We start from the raw sequence: 22,858 nt of genomic DNA on the forward strand, positions 1-22,858 counted from the left end.
TTGAATAAATGTGATATGTAATGCATAACTGAAATAATGCAGTGTTTTAGCAAAGATATTTTAATAGTTTGTTTAGCCTACTTTAAAATCCTGTTGACGTATTGCTCATAAAATGAACTTGATATATTTTACATTCTTTCTAATGTAGGTCTAACTGGATTAAGGCTGTTCAAATGTGTAGCAAACCTAGAGAATTTGCACTAGCTTTGGCTATATTGGAGTGTGCAATTAAACCCGTTGTCATGCTGCCAATTTGGCGGGAGTCCTTGGGGCACACTAGGTAAGAGAATCTTTATGAATGTATTCTACTCTGATCTGCATCATTGGTTGAGCTAAAACTATAATTAAGAGTATTGATGAGAATTCAGTCAGACATCAAACATTCTACTAAATGATACTGAAATTCTTTATTGACAACGTATCCTGTTTCATTGCTCCTTTTCCTTCAAACAGTGATTTACTTAAGCCCAATGATTTACCTAAGCCCCAGCCTCAAATGACATCAATGGGGAAAGTCTAAGAAAGCAACAGTGAAGAACTTTCAAAAACCCCAATTTGTTGGGATCTGACATTGTTCTCTAATCTTGGGATAAGAGTAGGTGTCACATTCATGATGTTGAATACTCTTGCCATCAACTGCTTTTGCAATTGTGTAAATGCTCATAAAAGCAACAGGTTTCAGAGTAGCAGCCGTGTTAGTCTGTATTTGCAAAAAGAAAAGGAGTACTTGTGGCACCTTAGAGACTAATCAATTTATTTGAGCATAAGCTTTTGTGAGCTACAGCTCACTTCATCAGATGCAACGTTATCACAAGTAATGTATATTAATGTTATTCCTTAACCTAATATTATTCATTGATAGTTTTTTTCCCCTCATCTAAATCTTAGACATTCAAGGAGGTAGTATATGCCATTATTAGGGTGTTCAAATTTGCTTACAAAATTTGCCTGTATTAGATTACACAGAATGACAGCTATTGAAAGAGAAGAAAAGGAAAAGGTGAAAAAAAAAGAGAGGAAACAAGAGGAGGAAGAAACAATGCAACAGGCTACGTGGGTGAAATATACCTTTCCTATCAAACATCAGGTAACGTTTCTGCCTAGCAATTTATTTTTAGAAATAAAAGGCTTTATTTTTGTAGCAATTGTCATTTATACAACTCTGTTTTATACTTAAGATGTTAATGACCAAATTCTTCACTCCATTGCATCAGTGAGAGCCATGTGCACATACTCAGAGTTAAATTTCTGATGTTATTTCTGGACTTGATCATTTGAGGTTGCCTGTGTCAAAATTTTTTATTTATGATTCAAAATATGCAACTGTTTTTAATGGAAGTATAATAGATGAACAGTGGAGTATCATTGAATATAAAAAGTAAGAAGTCTTTTAGCTAAATTGTGCTGAAACGAGATGTGAAACAATGAAACATTGCTGTCGAAACACGAGTTACACATTAAAGGCTATGATATTCTTCAGTGGAGATTCATTCAAGGAATTGACTTGGTTGCATTTGCTTCTGAATTTTTTAGGGGATTTGGTTTTTGTTGCTCATATTCTCTAAAGTAGAAAACAACTAGAATAATATCCTGAGCTCAAGGGCTAACAAATAAAGATAGTCTTATTTTAAGCTAAGATTTGTTAGAATTTTGCTATCGGACTGAGTTGTATTGTCAGTTTATTTTTGGGTATACATTTTGCAACAGACGTCCTCCAGTATGATGCAAAAGTGAACAAAATTGTTTATCTGCTGCTTTCAACTTATTAAAGAATTCCTACCCAGTGATGTTGGCATATGTACAATCTTCGTAAACACGCCAGTGTAGTTAGACTGTGTCCAAAAGCTAAAATTTCTGGAGATTTTTTCCCCTTCACCCCTCAAAAAAACCCCAAAGTTTCTTACAACATCCTTTCATCCACCAACTTCTCCCTTCCCTCCAGATCAAAACCTTGGAGAACAGATAGGCTTCACAGCATGACCTGAAGATTAGCAAATTGGGTCTTGGTGGAAAGCGAATTCTAGTCAATGACTTTTTGCTGAAAACATCCAACTCCCAGCTGCATCACTATTAAATTAGGATGCTGTAAACTGGAGTCCCTCAAACAAAGCAAGATCACACAAGGGAGGAAGTAGTCTAAGAAGTTACCAGCACCCAACTCATTTAAATGATTAAGGGGGGTAATGAATTTTCTTGAATAAAAATCTTTCAGCCTAAAGTATTGTACTCCTGAAAAGTGCGACGTAAGTGCAAAGTAATAGTCTTATGGTGACTTGCCACACTTCTTTAAACCGTCTTTAAAGGTTTCAGTAAACAATGTTTTAAAAAATTAATGTTGCAAAATATTAACAGGTTTGGAAACAAAAAGGAGAGGAATATAGAGTAACAGGATATGGTGGTTGGAGCTGGATTAGTAAAACACATGTTCATAGGTTTGTGCCTAAATTACCTGGAAATACTAATGTCAATTACAGAAAAGTGCTACCAAGTAAGTGAAATTTTATTTATTTTGAATTCATAACATACTACTTACTGAATTTACTGCATATTTAGTAGACTGCATCAAAAACATCCCAGATAAGTAGGCTTTGTTCTAAATAGTGTTCTATGTAAACTTTAGGAATTTGCTGTCGCCTTTTTTCTGTATATAGCGTGTATTTCAGCTGTCCTACAAAATTGATCATGTATGTTAAATTGGCTCATTTATGAAGTTGAGGCAGTTTGTAGCACTTATATATGTGCATCTTCACATCTGCTTTGTTCGTGGACAACCTATGTCCAAAAATAGCATTTATAAGCTAGTTATTGTATATATATACCTATTTTCTATATTAACCAAATATTGTGCCATTAACCAGCTTGATTTGGAAACCAGAGTTTTTGCAATGGGGAAGGAAGCCTGTCTGTACAGAAATCATGAAACGGGACTTCAATTTTTATGGGGAAGCAGTCCTATGAATGAACGTGACCTAAGCTCCATTTGACCCTTAAAATTGTCTGTCTGCAATTTTATTTAGAAAAGTAGTGGTTTGCAATTAATCTTGGAATTCCTTTTAAATATTAGAACATTGTGCGTGAACTTACTGCTATGAAACTTTTAAAAACATTTTCTGGAGTCCACAAAAACATGCAGGCTCCCTCTGCTGTATTACTTGTGGACACAGCCTTTGGGTTCCCTTTGTAACTGCTAGACTGGATTATTATTGCCTCATGGAGTCCAGAGTGCCAGTCAGGCACAAAATGTTTGCCAGTTGGATAGTTGGGTCCATCCAGGGTTTAAGGTGTATAGGCCAAAATTAAATAAATAAATAAAAAATTTGGAAGCCTATCTTGAGACACTGTAAAAGGGCCTGATTTTCAGAGGGTGGGTGCTCAGATCTTTCTGGAAATAAGGTCCTTTTAAGGTATCTCACACTGGGCTTCCAAAAACACGAGTTGCTTTTTAAAATCCAGACCAAAGAGCCTGAGCCTGCAGTGGATGGAATTTTTACTATTTTCCAGGATTGGGCCCATAGCATACATGTATATATTCAACATTTTGAGCCTGTTACTTGAATATATCACTGAAGTGTTGGGTTCTCTTTTGACATATTAACCATGCCACGTGGTTAACTTTGATTTCAGGAGGGCTGAAAAGGTAAAATAGTGTACGTGATGCTTGTGAAATGGAGGAAATAATGTAATTAAATCATTAACAAAATGTACTGAGTTATTTTGAGCAAGTTAAAACATTTAAAACTTTTTTCTACTTTTTTAATCTATTGCTAATAGCAAAGAATGATGTTACCACTGAAAACCAGTGCGAACTGGATAAAAGAAAAAGTCCAGCAAAAGTAAAAATAGAGACTGATTCTTCTAAAGAAAGAATAAAAGATTCTCATGATCCACAAGAGAAGGACCAAACGAAAATAGAAATTTCTGAAACCTTGGAGAGAGCCCAAGTAAAGGAAGAAAACAAAATGAGTGAAGAAAAGGTGGAAATTGATATGAATTCTGAAAACTTAGATAATGCAAAAGCTGAAGGTAATACAGACATATTTCAGACCTGAATGTGACACATCAGGGTGCAGTCCAGACCAGTGAGGGACTATTTACCCCTGCCCTGCAACTTTGTGTGCCTTACAATACCTTGCCGTTAGTAGCTCCTACCTGGGCTGCTCACAAACAGCCTTCCAGCATGCAAGTCACACCCTGAGTGTCTGTGTGTAACTGCAGCCTGCCAGCCACACTTTTGTGTTACACTCTGGCTCTCACCAGCCTTGGTTTATACTGCAGGGTGACCCCACCACACTCCCAGTCCCAGATTCTTCCCCAGAAATGTATGTCTTATACTGCCCAGCCTTCTCCTGGAGAGTCTGAATATATTAAGTCCGTTACTCTTTTAAGGGACTAATATACATCAGTTTACCGCCTTAAGTGGAGTCACCCAGACACTTTAAGTTAAACACTGGATTAGATAAAACAATAAAACAAGGTTATTAAGTACAAAGAGAAGTTTTAAGTGAGTACAAGGAATGAGTCATAAGAGTCAGAAATGGTTACAAGAAAAATAAAGATTTAAACTATATTAGATTCAAGTAAAGTTTCTCACCACGTGCTTCCAATAGCATTACTGACCAAAGTCTTCAAGTCAGGAACTCTCCCCCCAGAATCCAATGGCTGTTTTCTTTGTCTTCTCAGGTGTGGAGAATAAGAAGGGCAGGGGGAAGGGAGAGGAGGGCCTCTTGAGGTGTTTGCCCCTCCATTTTATAGTTTCAGTCCCTCTTTGAAAGACATTTCCAGCTGAGAACCAAGAGACTGGTCTGGTGGAGGAAGGAGACCTCATGCTGTTTCACTGCTAAGATGGAGATCTTTGTCCCTGCCCTCCTTCCTTGCCAAAAAATGGCCCCTTGATAGGTGGTGGCCCATTAGCTTTGTTGATGCCTGGATGGGGCATCGGCTTGCCTTTTGTGTTTGAGAAACTGGTTTAACCACCCCCCAGATTTATCTGAGAAACACACTTCAGTCCTGATTTCAGCTGATGTTTATCTATAACTTTACACACAGTGTTGCTACATGCATTTTACCATATTACTGATCAACAAAGTTTAAGTTTTTAAGTGATACCTCACAAGGCAAGCCTTGTACACAGATTATTACAATAGCGTGTAGGGTGTGTGAATACAGGGTTGCATTCTGTCACATTTTTATATATACTACCTAGGATATATGTTATGTATTTTTATGTATGTTAAAGCACAAGAAATCTTTTAACAAATCCTTTTTAGTTTTGAGAGTCTCAGGTGAAGTTTTTTGACTAGTTTTTAGTCATTGTATTTCATACTACTTGTCTGCAGTAGCGTACCGTATGAGAATGTCTTAAGAGTTCTCTGCTTCATGCTTTTCCTAGCCCAGTTAATGTCTATCCAGCCCTTTGAACATGTGTACTGCTGTAAGTGCAGTTATTACTTTAAACTTCATGTAAAATTGAAAGTTATTTATTGTACTGTCATTACTGAGAGGTCCTTCTGATTCAAAAATATTTATTGTTCACAGCGGAAAGAGAAGTTGATTGTATAAATAGAGCCATCAAAGAAGAACCCATGGAGATAGATGATGTAAAAATGGAATCCCCCACAAAAAATGAGGATATTCACTCTAAAGCAGATTTAATCAATGTCAGCGAGGGGTTTCACTTAAGGACTTGCTACAAAAGAAAAGTAAAAACATCAAAATTAGATGGACTACTTGAAAGAAGAGTAAAACAGTTTACGCTGGAAGAAAAACAGCGCCTAGAAAGGATGAAGCTGGAGGCCAGTTCTAAACCTGTAGGCAGTAGATCTGTGAGTCCACAGAAAAACATAGATGAGCCACAAACAACTAAAGCAAAAGAAGGAAGCCAGATTGACATGTCTCCCCAAGACAGAACCCATATTTCAGGTAAGATCCAAACTGAAGATTCAGTTCAGGACTGCTTGCCAACCAGCAGTACACCTTGTACAAAAACCAGTGAACCAGACCAGCCTTCTTTGCCTTCCATAGACAGACTGTCAAAAAGAGAAGGCCAAGTACTGGATGATGCCTCTGAAATTCAAAGCTCAGTTCAGAACATCACTAAAGAAGGTGATTCTGAACCAGTCGCTACTGATAATAGTCAAGGACAAGAAGTTCTTGAAAAGAGAGAGAGTGAGAATCCCCTCATGGATGACTTAAAACAAACACACACAGAAGATATAAGCAAGAGTGGCACCTTAAAAAACAATGAAAAATCTTCAGAACAAAAAGTATTTAATACCACAGTGTCTCAGAGTAAATGTGAAAACCCCTTACAGCCAGTGGTAACTAAAAGCAGCTGTGAAACAGATGTTCAGCCCATTGCTGAAAAAGCAACCTTGAAAGAAAAACCTGAAAAACAGGTCAGTGACCCAGAAAATAATTGCACGCTGAAAAGCCATTCTGAACCAGTGTCCCCACAAGAAAATGATGAGGGAAAAGATATTGCTCAGAAAAGCAGTGATGGTAAAACTGAAAACAAGATTTTATTTGATCAGAAACAATCATTAAAAACCAAGCTAACTTTAGGAAAAACACCTGAAAGCCAAACTCCTGAACACATTGGTGGAATAAATGTTAGTGATGATTTACTGAATTCTAAAGTCACTGAAGCTAATGGTGAAAAGCAGGGTCAGGAACAGAAAATGGAAGCAAGTACCATAAACAAATGTCTCGATCAGCTGAATCTAAAAAGTATCACTGACAAAAAGAACAATAAGAATGGAGAAATAGAGACTAAAGTTGAGAGAGAGAAATCGGTGGCATTTCAAATTAATGGAAAAGACAGTGACATTAAGATATTGTCAAATGAAGAATGCTTAATGAAAGATACCTGTGATACTAAGGCAGGGAGTGATATTGAACCTAAAGTCAATAATATTAGTAAATCCATTCCTGAACATGAAATAAAACCATTGACTATTAAAGAATGCTCTGTAAAGCCATTAATGAATGGTGATATCACTATGGAGGATACAGATTTAAAAAATAACTTGGATGCTAAATCATGTTTACAGAGTTCTGCGGAGATTGGTGGTGAATCTGGAGAGTATCCTCTGCTTCCAAATAAAATGTCCAAATGTGTGCAAAATATTGGAGAAAAGCAGCATTCTCTTGAAAGATCCAACTTTGTTGATAGTGCTTCTACACAAGCACAGCTTTCCTGTAAGGAAAATGTGATTAGTGAAGCAGAATCCATGGAAACTGAAGCTGTTATGGGTAAGGACGTTGCACCCTCACCAGTAACTTCTTGTGAGGAATCTAGCTTGAGTAGTGACTTTACTGATCAGAATGGCCTGCAGATGTACAATAAAGTTGAAAATATCAATGGAGAAAATAAAACAAAAAATAAAACTGTTATTACAGAAGTGACCACCACAACATCAACTGTTTCCACAGAATCCAAAACGGTGTTTAAAGTAGCAGAGTTATCAGCCTTCAAGGATGATAAACAAACTATGGTGTCATCTACAGAAAATTGTGCCATTTCCACTGTAACTACCACCACCACTGTAACTAAGCTTACTGCACCTGCTGCAGACAGCAATGTTGATGTCATCTCTGTACAGGAGCACAGTAAAACTGTGATTACAACAACAGTAACTGATTCATTAACTATTCCAGGAGGCACGTTAGTGACTTCCATGACTGTGAGCAAAGAATATTCCACAAGGGATAAAGTGAAGTTAATGAAATTTTCGAGACCCAAAAAGACTCGTTCTGGAACAGCCTTGCCATCTTACAGAAAATTTGTTACCAAAAGCAGTAAAAAGAGTATATTTGTTTTACCCAATGATGATTTAAAAAAGTTGGCCAGAAGAGGAGGTATCAGAGAGGTTCCCTATTTCAACTACAATGCAAAACCTGCCATGGATATTTGGCCGTATCCATCCCCAAGACCAACTTTTGGTATCACTTGGAGGTACATACTTAATGTTTACCTTTTTAAAGAAGAATTTGGGATGGGATGAAATTAACTGTAAAAATGGAAGCAATACAATAGGCATGCAAAAGGTAATTTTTATTGACTTAAGGTACATCAAAATAGGGCATTCTTATTCCAAAATAAGCATCCACACACAGGTTTGCACTGAAATCACTAAAGGTGTTGGTTACAGGTGATGTAAGGATTGTCTCTATGGGAAGTTACTGCACAGCAAGCTAGGGTGTGAACTTACAGCACACTAGCTATTCCAGCGACACCTCTTACTGTGCACAAAAATGCCCTCTGGCAGTTTAGCTCTGAGCTAAACTGACAAGGGTGCATTAAGTGCTCAGTAAATGTGTTTAGGCCACGAAGGTCGTGCCAGAGTAGCAAGTGCGCTGTAAATTTACACCCTAGCTTGCTGTCCACTAACTTCCCCATGTTACAAGTCCAGTTTTTAGATGGATCCAAACAACATAAAACCAGAATTTAAAACAGTGTTGTAGAAAGGTTTACCATAAAATAAAAGTATCCTGTCCATGCTACACAAAAGTGGTGGAAATAGATTTATATGGAACTAATTCTCAGGCTCTGTTTAAAGACCAGAGGAGATGGAACCTCAGTGTTACCTATAATTGGTGAATAGGTAGAATAACCTGTTGGAACAAAATAGTTCTGAGACTGTTTATAATACTAACCATATTTAAACATGGTTGTGGCTCAGCTGCATTAAATGTTTTCTTTTTGTCGAGTGTTTTGGTGGTGATGGTGGGAGGGAATGTTATAACGGTTTTCAAAGTCCCATGTTTTTCTTTCAGTAGCCTTATCTACACTAGATAAGATGCTTAAAAATAGAGGTCAATCTGTACTAACATTCCCATAGGTGAAGATGGAGCAGTGGGAAATGTAAGAAAGTTTAGTGTAGACACAATTTCTATTACGTTTAAAATGTAGTTATAAATTTACTTTTTATAGTCTGTGTGGATGTAAGATATGCTGTAATATACTTTTAGCCATAACCATGTTTAAACATGTTTTTGTGTATGTAGACAGGGTCTGAATTTTATTTTCTTTCAACAGCCTAATTTTCTTGGTTTTATGTGATTATTCTTCTTTATAACACAAAACTCTTTGTACAGTTGGGCCTGAATGGTATATGGTGTCTTGTAGATTTGCCTGCTAAAGCTCTTCCTTAATTCCACTGCGTATCCACAGACTCTCATGCTTTAGGGCTTGGTTCTGCTCCCATTCAAGATGATGGAAAAACTCCTAGTAACTTTAATGATGCATAATCAAGGTTTTAGTGAGAATCATCTTAACAATTTTAGTCTCTTCTCATCACAAAATGCTTACTAAGAATCATTCTAATTGCTCTGTATTCACCTTAAAAGAAAAGGTGACCAAAATCCATTATTTTTAAAAAGCAATAACTATTGCTGAATTGTGTTATGAAAGTTTCTTTTGATTCGTTCTTGATCTGTTTCTACAGCCCATTATTACTTGCAAAAATCTGCAGTATTATGATTACGCACTGATATTTTATCTTTGATATTTAAATCATAATAATCATTGTTACAAATACAGCTGAAAACTGAGTTTCTCTGGTGGGGAGGGATTTGCAGATTCCTGAAGAAAATCTTCACTGCAGTTTATGGACCTGCAGAAATACTGTTAATTTTTCAGCTTAACTCATTGAGAGAGCCCCCTAATTTGTCCCTGGGTACCTTTCAGATAAACTCCCAGCTTCAGAAATTTTGTGTTAGCCACTTTGTGCTAAATCTGACTCCTTCCTGCACTGTCAGATATTGCTTAGATCTCAAACAAGGCTGCATTGTACCTACCTATCTTTTGTATGTGCTGTCTGTTAAGTTCCATATGTTTTTCCTCTGAGTGGTATTCGATGGAGGGATTTTTTTGGTCAGCCCCTTTTTGCATGTTCCTCCAGCTGCCCAGTGTCATTCCTGTAATGGCATGTAAATAACTCGATAAAATTCTCTCCTCTTCATCAAAATATGTTTAATCTATCCTCCACTTCCCAACTCATCACCTTAAGATGAGGTGTATTTGTGCACACGTGTCCTTTACCCACTTCCTAAGAGAATTCTGTATATGCATTGTCAGTAGGATGTAGAAATAAACTCAGAGAAACTTTTACAGTTAGGCCCTCCTTAGTGCCATCAACAGGTGACTGTGCCTTGCTGCAGACACTTTCAAAACAAATATACACTATGCATTCTTCTGTGGCTTTTCAATCTTAGTTTAGAATGTGCTAGGTTTTTATCTTTGTCAGTTTGTTCTGGACCATTTAAACACATGCCTACTAATAGAAGGCCCTGTTTCATTTACTTATGAAGAAAAGTGGAGGTCTTTATTTTATGCTTTCCGAATTTTGACCTCATATGTCATCTAATAAAGATAATTCTATTCTGTAACACTATAGAATATATAGACTGTCATGTTTCTTGCACAGGGCTTTTTCTGGGGTCATGTGGAACAAAAGATATTTTTGAAGGACACAACAAACTGACATTGCAGAATTTAGGGGTGTTTGGTACAGCATCTTATCCCATTGTGCCGTGGAGTACATAGGGGGACCTGTCATGTATCCAGCCTTGATCCACACATGCAGTACACACTGACATCAATGGGAAATCTTCTGGAGATCTAGGGCAGTATGAGTTCCAAAGAGTTTGAGGAGCCGAATAAATTACAAGTGTTCATGCTACTTAAATACTGAAAAGATAAAATGAAAACCCTTTGAGTCTTTGGTTTGGTTAGTCATGAACTTAATGTGTTCAGTTTAAAATGTAACATATTTTATTTTTTTCTTTGTGGCTTGTTTTAGATATCGACTTCAAACGGTGAAGTCATTGGCTGGGGTGAGCCTTATGTTGCGGTTACTCTGGGCATGTTTACGTTGGGATGATATGGCTGCAAAACCCCCACCTGGGGGAGGAACTACGCGCACAGGTAGTATTTCTTATAAGCTTTTGCCTTTTTAAAAATGAATAGTTTGTATTAATTTAGGATATTGGTACTGAGAGTCTGTCTAGAAAAGTGCAATATGCTACACAAATTTCAGTTGGTTAAAATCATATAAAATTAACATTATATGGTTTATACCAATTGCTATTTTACTTATTTTGAGTATTTTGGAGAAATGGATGTATCAGTTTAATCTAAATGCTTTACTTTTCTGTGTACATTTTTGAAAAAATCTAACCAGAAACAAAGTGTGTAGAGTTGCTTCCAAACAGTTACTTCAGAATGATCATCTGAGGTTAAGAAAAATTTCCCTCACCTTGGGTGAAATCCTGGTTCTACTGAACCCAGTAATGCCAGGATTTTACACCTTCTTACCGGTGATAGTGTTACTTTACACAAGAGTGGGGTTTAAATTTTCCTCTGACAATCAAAATTGACCAGTGTGTGAGGTAGACAATCTATTCTGATATTACACCTCCTGTGGTTCTAGGAGTGGGCTGTCTCTTAAAATGTATTTCTCTGTTTTTTGTTTACTCCAAACCAATCTGCACACACAATCACTTATTTCTGCCATTTTTAACTGCAATATTCTTTGATTTCCTCACTGTAGCCCATATTTTCAAATCAGCCTGCACGCTTTTGTGCATGCCTTATTTCCATGTGCACAATTCAGGAGTTATGTACACACATGCCTTCATGCAGGTAAAAGCAAAAATCCAGATTTGTAAATCTGAGCCTGTTCATGCAGGCACTTGAAATAGCTTTTATGCTTGCCTGTGAAACTCAATGGATTTTTGAAAGTTATTTCTCCACAACTTCCTGTCTTTATTTCTGATGAACAAATTGTTTACCTTTTATTTTCTAACTTAATACATCGTATTGGGTTAAATCACTGTAGAAACATCTGAAACTGAAATTACAACAACTGAAATAATCAAACGGAGAGACGTTGGTCCTTATGGAATTCGTTCAGAGTACTGTATAAGAAAAATCATTTGCCCTATTGGTGTACCTGAGGCTCCAAAAGGTATGTTTGTTTATAAGTCTTCAAATGTCGTCATAAATTTTATAGAAATAAGTTTAACCAAATTTTTATGGTAACCCTGACCATCTAAGGAGAGGGCATTGTTGCACAAATTGAGATAAGTATTCATTCTCCATTCAGTTGTGTTAAACAAATCAATCTAGTCATTCTGTTAGATTTATTATCTTAAAGTCAAAGGCTTTCCTGTTTCTAAAATGAGATTTGCAGAAATGAATGGGGTAATATACAGTAAATCTTCTTTATAAGCAGGATATCCTGTCCTTAACATGTTAAAAGAAAATTATCAACTAATAAAAAGTTAACCCAACTCCATATCTAATCTACCATATGATATTGTAGATTCAAGTAGGTTACAATTGAAAAACAGCAAATTTGTGTGTGTGTGTAATATTTACTTTCTCTGGATTTTCAGTAGCCATGCCATCATACAAAAGAAGCTAAAATGAACCTACCCCTACAGATCTTTAAAACTCTAGACATTATTATATTTTTCTCCTGATTTCATTAAAATCTAACAGCCCTCCTGAATACAGTTTTAGCTTCTAGCTTCCTGAAAATCAAAAATAGCTTGTGGATCTGTTTTGCTTATTATAGAGTCTTGGATAATGATACTCAGATTACTTCTTTAACAGTTAGGTTAGAATTTTTAAAAGTTTTCAGCTTTGGCCTAACAGTGCTGCCATTGAATTCAGTGGGAGTTTGTCTGAAAAATTTATTCTGAATAACCCCCATTTTCAAACACTTCAGAATTTGTATAAAAGTTGACACTAAATAACCTTAAATTTGGATCTTAATTTTATTTCCTGGTTTACTTTAATGAATGTTTGACTTTTCTCTAAAGAAACTCCTACACCTCAGAGGAAAGGCCTTCGATCAAGTGCATTGAGGCCAAAGAGGCCAGAAACGCCCAAGCAGACAGGACCTGTTATCATTGAAAGTTGGGTAGCAGAGGAGGAACTGGAATTATGGGAGATCAGGGCATTTGCTGAAAGGTAAACTGATGCAATGTAAATGACACATTTTAGTTTGTGTGTACTTTGGTAAATAAATGCTCCAACCAGATTGCCCAAGCTATAGGTGATACCCATAATGAATAAAAAATTAAGCTTTTAATGTTGTCTTTGCTTTCTTTTTTAAAAATGGGCAAACTTTAAAGTTGAAGGAGCAAGTTACTGGTGATGCCAGAAACTAATTTAATTGTGGCAGATCTATAAACCTACACACTAATTTTGTGTTAATCTAGTATGTAGTAACTAAGTAAACTATTATTTGACTGCTGTATGAAGTAAACAGTGTTGTGTGCCAACAGAGTATTTCTGTACAGCATGAGTCCTTCTGACATGCACATTACTTACTAAAACAATAAAGGTTTTAAATCATTCGCAATACGAATGAAGCAAATGTGTCCCTTAAAACAAAGGGTAAAGTCAGCCTTTAAGTCCCAAAGTACACTCACATGAAAGGAATATTCACAGTGCTTCACATTTAGAGGAAAAGTTATAGCTAGACCTTTATCTTGCTTATCTAACAAAATGCTATTGTTTTGAGCTGTTGGTGTTATGCAAAAAGTGGTGTTTTCAGTCTCTCAAAAATAGTTTTCAGAGTATCAGCCGTGTTAGTCTGTATCAGCAAAAAAAAAAAGGAGGACTTGTGGCACCTTAGAGACTAACAAATTTATTTGAGCTTAAGCTTTCGTGAGCTACAGCTCACTTCATTGGATGCATTCAGTGGAAAATACAGTGGGGAGATTTATATACACAGAGAACATGAAACAATGGGTGTTACCATACACACTGTAACGAGAGTGATCAGGTAAGGTGAGCTATTACCAGCAGGAGAGCGGGGAGGTGGGGGGAAGAAACTTTTTGTAGTGATAATCAAGGTGGGCCATTTCCAGCACTTGACAAGAACGTCTGAGGAATAGTTATAGACCACAGACTTGATAAATAGTTTCTTTGAAAGGCATTGCATTAATTTGCTTTAGAATATTTCAGGGAGTAGTCTAAGAAGCAGGACTAATTCTCAAAAAATCGGTTAAGCTGGATAAAATGAAATAGCCTTTTTGTGTACAGTAGTAATTTTTTCTTTGATTGCTTGTCTTTGGCAGGGTGGAGAAAGAAAAGGCACAGGCAGTTGAGCAGCAGGCTAAGGTTAGTGAACAGAAGAAGGCTGAGGAATTCAAGGCCCAAATGGAGGTTCAACTAAAACAGCAACGATTGGCTGCCCAGCAGGTGGGGGAGCCATTAGTAGTCCCACCTGTCAAAAAGTTTGCATTGTTAGTCTGCGTACATCCAAACACAAGAAATAAAGTATGCCTCTGTAATGCTATTTTTCAAGTATAATTGTAACTTTTCCAGTATATATACAAACTCAACATTCTGGAAAGTTCCCACTGAGATAGTAAACATTGTTACTTACTGTACGTAATACATACATTATTTTGAAGTACTGGGCTGTAAGAAGGATTTTTTTTTATAATTGTCTTTCAGTTTTGTAGACCCAGTTTAGATTGTGTCCAAAAATGTTTTTCTTCCACTTTTAAAAGGAGGGTGTGAAATAGCATCCTCCAGGTGGGATCTGAAGCATTCCACAGTCCGATGGAAAGCAGCTTCAACACACAGTTGACTGTGAAATTGGCTAGATTGGTTCCCATGCTAGAATTAGGACAAAACTTTCTGATTTTGTCCAACCCTGAGTTTGTCTGGGTACAAGCATGGAAGGGGAGGGTTGTGTTTTAACCTGCTAATTAATAATCCCCAATACCTGATTGCAGGTTGATTTTTTATTTTATTTTATTTATTTTGCACCCTGATTTTTCCAGAATGGTTTCATTTTTCCTTTTGTTTTGTATTGTCTGTAGAGAATACATTTCTGCCTGTTAGTGACTGATACCACAAATAGTATTTTAGAATTATCTAAGCATAAAATAAAATGCCAACCCTTAGTTAACTTACAAACCCATTACTTTATTTTCTAATGTTTATGCTATTTTATATCTTAAATCATGGCTATTTTAATTCTTAAATCATTATTTATTCACTTGTAAATAGTGAAAAAGAAATAATGTTGGTGCCTAAGCAGTTCTACCCACTTTTCCCAGACTTGCAGTCACGATTCAAATTGATAAGGAGCACTGCTCAACGTGAAATATATTGGAAAACATGCAAATTACAGTTGGCATTTTTAATTGCTTGCAGATAGCAGTCTCTCTAAAATAAAAAAGCACCATTGCTTAGGATAGTGACAGTATGGGAAGCCTACTGTCATGTAAGGGATTGTTGAATATGGTTTTGAGTAAGCTGGAGATTGGCTTCATTGTCAGATGAAAAACTTTAAATAATGATATTCTTTTGATGATGGTAAATTAGATAAAGTAGAAATGGAGATATCTTCACTTTCTGACACTTTGTTACCATTAGCAAGATAAAGCTGCTGCCAGCAGTAAACTCAGGAAAGCCAACAGTAATTAAAAATTGAGCTGTGTGTGTAATACAGGTTTGCATCTGTCATTGAAATTGATGAAAGCCATGGACACATACTGAAACCCAAAATATGGGCATATATTTTCTGACTGTAGTTTATCATGATAAAAAACTTTCTACCTTTTGATCTTTCATATTTCTTGATAGTCTGAGAATAGTGAATAAATGCACTGGATTGATTATGTACAGCATTCAAAAGATGCTGTATACAGTGTGCGGTGTAGCACAGTGGAATGTATACATCTGCAATACAGAAAGTATTTTATGGCAAATTATAATATTGCATGTGTATGTCAATTGTGATAGCTTGATAGCAATCTGTAATATATTCTGCTTCAATAATTTAGTATTTAGATTTGCTAGATCCTGTTTGCATACCTTATTTTTCAGTGGGAAAAATTAGGTATTCATCCCTTGCAAAATCCACAAATTTTAACTCTTAATTCATTCATTGAGTTTTTCCTCTAACTTTGATAGAAGCGACTGGAACAACAGAAGCAGTTACCTACAACAGCCACTACGGTCACTACAGCAAGCAGTACTGCAACCACTGCCTCCACTCCACAGAAGGTTGTGGTAGGCCCATTAACAGGCCCAGTTCCTACTGGAACCAAAGTAGTGCTTACTACTAAAGTGGGCTCTCCAGCTACGGTAACATTCCAACAGAACAAGAACTTCCATCAGACTTTCGCTACCTGGGTTAAACAAGGCCAGTCCTCAGCAGGTAAATGATCTGTACCCTGGTCTATACTGGGGGGGTCGATCTAAGTTACGCAACTTCAGCTTCGTGAATAATGTAGCTGAAGTCGACGTACTTAGATTGACTTACTGTGGTGAAGAGTCGACTGCTGCCACTCCCCCGGCGACTCTGTCCGTGCCTCTCGCGGCGCTGGAGTACAGGAGTCGACGGGAGAGCGCTCGGGGGTCGATTTATCGTGTCTAGACTAGACGTGATAAATCGATCCCCTCTGGATCGATGGCTGCCCGCCGATCCGGCAGGTAGTGAAGACATACCTTAGGTGTCACTAAAGGAACCTGTTGTTAGTCATTGCTTCTATAGCACACCAACTTTTTCTCTATAATATAGCAATATTGGAATTTAATTTCTCATCTTTGTGGTTAACTTTGTTATCAGTTTGGGAGGGAGCTGGGGAACAATTACTTTTGTCTAAAGATGAATGTCCTGTCCTTAGGCCAATATTTTTCCTGCACTCACAAGCCAGGTTGTTTCATTTCTTATCTATGCCAGTTTTATCTGTAATATTTATGGTGAAAGTGTTCTGTGTATAAATTCATTGTTTCAACAAACCTTTAAAAGATATAATGAGGGGGAAATGATGACTCATTCAAAAGTGGTTGTATAATAACCTTCCAGTTTTACTCTTTTATACTTAAGACAAGTCATATTTACTAATAATAATAAAGTTCAAAAATTGACTTTCTTATTTCAATAGCTACCAGCACAGCTGCTACATCAGCTACAACCATTGCCAGCACAGGTCAGACGTTCCAGATTGCAGGCACTCCAGTAACTATGGCAGGCAAAGTGATAACAAAGTTGCCACTTCCAGCAAACAGCAAGATTGTTGCCGTTAATGTGCCATCAACCCAAGGAGGTAGGGGTAAAAAATGTATCTTCTAACTTTCTAATTCAGATTGCATTAACATTATTTTCCTAGTGAAATAAAATGTGACTTGCCTCTTTTTAAAAAACAAAAAAAACCACAACCACCCAACCGGAATAAGTCTCTACAGCTTTTTCTTTGCTGCCGCCAAAACAATGGCAGTTGTTTTCAGGCAAAAAATGTAGGTTTGTATCTTAAATTTCTGCCTGCTCTTATCCGTGACCTTGGGTCTTCTACTCTATGTTCCATAGTGCATAATCAGAAGCTCTAATTTCTTTCGAGAACCTAGAATGCAAAATTCTTTTTTCTGCCTCTAAATTAGACATCAGCAAAAGGATTCTTTTAAAAGTGTAGCAGAACAGATGTAACCGCTAATTGTTGTAAATATTTGTTCCTTAGAAGCTGGTGTGATTCACTTTACTTATCAGTGCAGTACTGTTGGATCCTTTTCTTCTTGATTGGAAATGACAACATGACATTTTGTGAGCTTGTAGATGGCATATCACTTCTTCACCAAAGAAAAATACTCATTCCTCCATCTCCTTTATTTAATCTATGAAAAAGTCATGGAGACGGCTAGCTTTTGATGGTGCTTTTTTAGGTGGATGAACGGCACTTACCATGCTCTTCAGTTCCATGAGTTTGAGGCTCGTTGAGATGTTTAAGTAGGTCACTTGGAAGCAGGGAGGCACAGGCCATCCATATCTAAATGTGTAAATAATAATCACCTGTATATGGGACCACACATGGGCAAGAACCTCATCATAAAGATCAATAGAGAGGTTCACAACTCTGAAATACCATTCTTTGCCCAAATCCTTTTAAAATATCTGTCTGTGGACTGATACTTTGGAGGGAGTTGTACAAGCAACAGAAGAGGTAATGCTACTTCTCTATAGAACGTGAAGAAGTTTCTGCCAAGAGACTTTGACAGAAGTCCCACAGAAGGGTCATAAAAACTCACAGTGAGAGTACTGGATGTCAGTGTGGTGTCCCTATGATTTATCACATTTGCAATTTTTTGTATTGATTAATTCTTTTTTTTATTAGGTGTTGTTCAAGTTCAGCAAAAAGTGTTGGGTATCATTCCATCAACTACAGGTGCAAATCAACAAACATTTACTTCATTCCAGCCAAGGACAGCGACTGTAACTATTAGGCCAAATACCACAGGGACTCTAGGTACAACATGTACTTCACAAGTAAGATGTTTTTCTGAGCTTTATCAATTACATTGGGTAAATACATTGGAAGTCATGGAAGGGCACATGAGCAAACACAGAAGCAGGATCCTACATGCATATGCAGATGCACAGCAAGTCTCATAGACTCTAAGATTTCATATTAGGATTTTTAATAGGATTATTGAATTATTAAAGTTTTCAAAGGTTGTGCTGTATTGCTATGTAAGACATGCAAGTTTTGATTCAGACTAGAAATAAGGTTGTACAGTGCCTAGCCTAGTACAGTGGAGTCTTGATCCATGGGTAGGGTGTGTAGGCACTGTGGCAATACAAATAATAATGTGTAAATTTAACACGAAGGGAAATTAACAATTGAAATAATTTACCTAAGGATGTGGTGAATTCTCCTTCAGTGTAGTCTTTAAATCAAGACTGGATATCTCTCTCAAAGATATACTGTAGCTCAATCAGAAGTTATGAGCATGATGCAGATGCTACCGAGTGAGGTTCTGTGGGCCTATATTATGCTGAAGTCAGACTCGATGATCTTAATGATCCCTGTTGCCTTGATATCAATCTGATTCCTGGATTCCGTCTCCCACTCTCTAGGCTGGCGTTCACATTTGGTCAGAGTGGGAGGATAAACCCACGCATAATTTTTTCACCAATCAAGGAGCCACTTCCATGTTGTCCTTCTTGGCTTTTGGCTGGTCTCTACAAGACAGGACCTCATAGCACATAGTTTTAATGAGTAATCGATACTTATCAGAGCTAAGAAACTTGTTAGGAGAGTAAATAGGACAGAGTTTTGCTAAAGTCGGCTTTAACAGAATTTTCAAACATGCAACATATAAATATATGAGCTACTTGTATCCCTTTATTTCTCACTGTTTGTAAAGAATTCAAGGTTCAGCAGGATATGCGCTTTTTGAAACGTTTGACATGTATGTTCTCCTTTTGCTGTCTCTAGATAATGCCAGGGACACCACTCCGCCCAGGTATGACAGTAATAAGGACACCACTTCAGCCATCAACATTAGGAAAGGCCATCATTCGAACACCTGTAGTGGTGCAGCAAGGTATTCTTCCATCCAGTAGGTTCATTTTAATTATAAATTTCCAATGTGTGAAAACCATGGTTTGTTTCTCCATAAACATTTTATGTATCATTCACCCTAACTCAGAAATTACTGTATTCAGTGCAGTGTTAACAAAAACAGTGTTGGGATCAATCAGCAGTTTAATCAAGGTTACTGGATGAGAGTCCACTGAATAGTAACTCTTTCATTCGGGTGGGTACAAAGAACAGGTTTCCTAGTTTAATACAAAACTTGGATAAACGGTTTAATGAATAATGAAAATATAAAATTATTATTAATCAGTTTGTAGAAAGGTTTGAATTAAAAGTGTTGTGCGAAAACACTACATGTAATTAGAGGAAAGCTAGGTGTTTTAAAGTGTCTTGTAAGTAGATTGCAAAATGTTTTACTTGAATTCAGATTCATATTTTTGTTTAGTCAGATACAGAAGTGACTAATAGATGTTCTATGGCAAGCAGAAATGCTTGCTTAACTTCTCTCATGAAGTTGGGGTTTAGAAGTTTTGTGTGCTTTAATGAAAAATGTTGGAAATGTATTTTTAGCATAACAAATTTTGCTGTCTTTAACAGGTCAGACTCAACAGGTGGTGACTCAGATAATTAGAGGTCAGCCTGTCTCAACTGCAGTTTCTAGTACTAGCACAACTTCTTCAAGTCCTGGACAAAAGGTAGCAACAGCTCCTGGAACACCTCCACAGAATATACAACCACAAACCACAACGCCGCAGCCCACTCGTCCCCAGCAAGGACAAGTGAAACTTACTATGGCCCAACTCACGCAGTTAACTCAAGGACAGGTAAACATTTTTTTATAGACTCAGACATGAAAATATGCCCATACTGGTATCCTTTGATCTCATCAGTATGGGGGGTGTGTGTACATTTCATACATGGTGTTTCAGTTTTACTTTTTGGGAAACCTATAACCTACGTACAAATCAAATGGTAATTAAATTAAGAAAATAGAGATTTATTTTCTCTAAATATCTTTTATCTATTTATCTTGTTGCCTTCAGAATGTGGATGCCCATCCACTGTCTTTGGCTGGGTGTTGAAGGACATTATAGCTGTCATTTATGTTTGCTTTAGTGCTGGGAAAGGAAGAGTTACATCATTTGGAACTGGGAAATAGCACTCTCTATTACTTCTGCCTAGACCACGAGAGTCTGGTCTGCATGTTAGTTTAGATTCATGCTGAGTTTGGCTGTAAATTGTAAATCCTTCCTTCAAGGGGCCCTCTTTTCTGTGTTTATATCTTTGAATCTTTGAGCACTACCATAATATAAGTACTTAATAATAATGTTAAGAATGGATATAAAGTTTAATTGTCAAAATATGCTCATGCCTTAGTGTCATTTTTGACATGTAGAACAACATGCAGGAATTATTTGCTAGGGCTGATTCAAAAAGTTATTGATTATTGAAGGTGTGGACAAGGGCAGGTATCAGTTGAAGGCAAGAGCTGCCACTGGTGGGACTGATTCAAAGAGACATGTCTGACGCAGGGAGTCACTGTAAGGGTTAGAACTATCCTGATCTGTCTGCAAAACTGGGATGTTTCTGCCTGTATTAAAGACCTCCAAAAATATGGTATCCAAAGAAACAATTTAAGCAGTAACGTTCTACCAGCATGCTGAAAACCTGGATGAACAGTCAACACTTACAGTTTACAGTTGGGCAATGTGTGATATGCACTTAGGAAAATGTTTTATTGAATAACCTTGTGAACAGGCAGTTGGGACTCTTGAGGTTGGTCTTTGGGTCAGGAGGTGGTTAATAGGATGCCCCAAATTAATCTCACACCTGAATTTATTGCTCATACATTTTAAAGAGACACAAGATCAACTGTAGATTCTGTTGGCTAAGAATCTAGCCAAGTTTGACAGATAAAATCTTAACAGCCTTTTGTTGTTACAAATCTGCTTCAGTATTCTGATGAAAATGCATGTCGCTGAACCCAGCCCAATAGATAATCAGATCTGTCCATAAAGAACCAGGGTACTTTACCATCTTTTGACCTGAAATTTTGTTACTGGAATATTTTGTATGTGGTTTTTGTCATAAAACTTTGTATTTCCACAATACTGAACTTAAGCATCAGAGATACAATATGTACCCTAGTGGTTCAGGTGTTGAATCCCCAGAATTCATAATCCTGGGTCTCCCGGATTACTGCATAATCCACCTAAGGCTTATATCATTGGGACAACAATACTAACATGAATTTTACTTTTTTTTTAGGGTGGCAGTCAGGGGTTGACTGTGGTAATTCAGGGACAGGGTCAAACTACTGGCCAGTTACAGTTGATACCTCAGGGTGTGACTGTCATACCAGGTCCAGGACAACAGCTAATGCAAGCGGCTATGCCGAATGGTACAATTCAGAGATTCCTTTTCACTCCGTTATCATCATCCGCTTCTACAGCTAGCGCAACTACTACGACGGTTTCCACTTCGACATCAGGTAGGGTTTCCTGTGCTCAAGAGAAGAGGGTGATTGGAGTTAGGTTTTTTTAATTTTTTTTATATAGTTGGAGTTAGTCTCTTCATTAAAGTATCTTAGTTAAAAGAACAGTGTGTAGACTTAGAAATCTTCAGCTGACGCTCTGTATAAAATATTGTAGTGCTTTTTAAACCAAAGGGGAAATAGTGCTTCCTCAACTTTAGAAAACCTAGGACCTTGTCTACACTACACAGTTTCGGTGACAAAAGGGAGCTTTTGCTGACAAAACAGTGGAGATGTACAATGCTACTTTTGTCGGCAAAATAAAACCATCTCAACAAGAGGCATAAAGCTTTTTGCAGCAAAGTTAAGCAACAAAGTGTCAGAGTAGATGCTGCCATTTATTATGTCTCCATAACTGGCCTCCCCCAGTATCCCACAATACCCGCTGTGACCACTCTGATCAATGTTTTGAACTCTGCTGCCATGCATTCCAGCTGCACAGGCATGCACCCCTCCCCTTTCAAAGCTCCAGGAAGTTCTGACAGCTACACATGCCACTCTACTCAGGCAGCAAACAGCAAATCATTAACCTACTGGGCACTAGGAACAAAGCAGCAGGCAGGGGCATGTGTGCGCGCGGGAGGGCGGAGATGCAGAGCCAGGGAGGGAGGCAGCAGCCGATGTCAGGGGTCTGCACCTGCCTTGGGACTGGTTGTTTCCAGCCGCTGTCTGAACTTAGAGACAGCATACCAACGCACTCACTCTCCCCCAGCACACGCACCTTCAACCTCCCTGTTTTCTCACACACTCCCCCAACTCACACACTGTGTCTCCATCACACACATGCTCCCTGTCTCTCTCTCACACACATACTTCAGTTAAAAAGCGACTGGCAATCTAGTAGGATGCCCGTGGAATGATGGGATTTAGAAACCTGCATCATGTGATGCTCTAACTGCCCCAGGAGGCATTGCAAACCCTTCCCAAAGCACCCTGCGCCCAGTTGCAAAGTGGGATAGCTACCCACAGTGCACT

General features: G+C 37.6%; 1 protein-coding gene across 9 annotated transcripts in view; it reads left to right on the forward strand.

The window, feature by feature from the left end:
* Positions 1 to 22,858, forward strand: part of BPTF (bromodomain PHD finger transcription factor) — a 93,658-nt gene that overhangs the window by 51,300 nt on the left and 19,500 nt on the right. For 4 of the 9 annotated variants that reach the window (XM_048819219.2, XM_048819217.2, XM_048819222.2 and 1 more), the window contains 15 exons: positions 149 to 280; positions 958 to 1,087; positions 2,353 to 2,488; positions 3,772 to 4,023; positions 5,536 to 7,954; positions 10,803 to 10,927; positions 11,841 to 11,969; positions 12,829 to 12,979; positions 14,095 to 14,218; positions 15,947 to 16,193; positions 16,924 to 17,085; positions 18,145 to 18,296; positions 19,249 to 19,372; positions 19,948 to 20,174; positions 21,619 to 21,841. In XM_048819219.2, coding sequence (XP_048675176.2) covers positions 149 to 280; positions 958 to 1,087; positions 2,353 to 2,488; positions 3,772 to 4,023; positions 5,536 to 7,954; positions 10,803 to 10,927; positions 11,841 to 11,969; positions 12,829 to 12,979; positions 14,095 to 14,218; positions 15,947 to 16,193; positions 16,924 to 17,085; positions 18,145 to 18,296; positions 19,249 to 19,372; positions 19,948 to 20,174; positions 21,619 to 21,841 — 4,733 coding nt within the window. The remainder of the gene's footprint in view (positions 1 to 148; positions 281 to 957; positions 1,088 to 2,352; positions 2,489 to 3,771; positions 4,024 to 5,535; positions 7,955 to 10,802; positions 10,928 to 11,840; positions 11,970 to 12,828; positions 12,980 to 14,094; positions 14,219 to 15,946; positions 16,194 to 16,923; positions 17,086 to 18,144; positions 18,297 to 19,248; positions 19,373 to 19,947; positions 20,175 to 21,618; positions 21,842 to 22,858) is intronic. The other 5 variants (XM_048819218.2, XM_048819223.2, XM_075119213.1 and 2 more) reach the window with 3 other exon arrangements.

This window comes from Caretta caretta, chromosome 14, assembly GCF_965140235.1.
Source record: "Caretta caretta isolate rCarCar2 chromosome 14, rCarCar1.hap1, whole genome shotgun sequence".
NCBI classification, from domain to species: domain Eukaryota; kingdom Metazoa; phylum Chordata; order Testudines; family Cheloniidae; genus Caretta; species Caretta caretta.